At 53.0% G+C, this 756-nt stretch overlaps 1 protein-coding gene across 1 annotated transcript; it reads left to right on the top strand.

Moving 5' to 3' along the window:
• Positions 1-6: 6 nt before the first annotated feature.
• LOC104164011 (GTPase IMAP family member 6-like) lies at positions 7-546 on the top strand (the record flags this gene model as incomplete). The annotated part of the gene is given in 2 exon segments (XM_009703200.1): positions 7-50; positions 52-546. Coding segments are annotated over 2 exon segments (539 nt in total), but the record flags the coding sequence as incomplete, so codon positions are not given.
• Positions 547-756: the final 210 nt, after the last annotated feature.

Genomic DNA, 756 nt, shown 5'->3' with positions numbered 1-756 from the left:
TTCAAGTCCAAGCTTACGACCAAGCTGGTGACCGTGAGCTCTGCGCAAGCACAAGGACATCACGGTCATTGACACGACCGATATTTTTGATCCAAGAGCTGCCATCAGTGAGGCGTACAAAGAAATTACTCATTGCGTCAAGCTGTCCTCCCCGGGCCCTTACACGCTGCTGCTGGTAACCGAGCTGGGCCAATTTATCAAGGAGGACAAGGAAGCCATGTAGAAACTGCAGGATGTTTTTGGAGTTGATGTTTTGAGGCACGCAATCGTCTCACTCACCCATATGGAAGACTTGGTGGGGAGGTCGTCGCACCATTACCGGCGGTATTGCGGCAACGGAGCACTCCAGGACCTGATCCTGCGGCGTGGGAGCCGGTACTGCGGCCTCAACGATAAAGCAGTCGGTGCCGAGCGGGACCAGCAGATTGCCAAGCTGATGGGGATGGTCTGCCGCGTGGTGCAGGAGAACGGGGGCAAGCGGTACCACAACGCCACGTACCTGGGGCCCAGTTTAACAGAAGAAAAAGTGGAATATCACGCGGGGAGGTGGAGAGCAGAGAGGAAAATGAGAAAGCGGTCCAGAGCTACGCCACGGAGGATAATTGTGGGTTGTGGGGTAATTCCTGTTCTTGCTCTGTTTTCCCTGATTTTCCTTATTTTTCCTGATTTCCTTTTTTTTGTGGAAGTGATGAATCACAGAGTCACAGGAGCATCAAGGCTGGCAGGGACTGGAGATCATCTCTGGAGATCATCTAG

This window comes from Cariama cristata, unplaced genomic scaffold (assembly GCF_000690535.1).
Source record: "Cariama cristata isolate BGI_N322 unplaced genomic scaffold, ASM69053v1 scaffold37526, whole genome shotgun sequence".
Classification (NCBI taxonomy): domain Eukaryota; kingdom Metazoa; phylum Chordata; class Aves; order Cariamiformes; family Cariamidae; genus Cariama; species Cariama cristata.
This window is presented reverse-complemented; position numbering and strand designations above follow the sequence as displayed.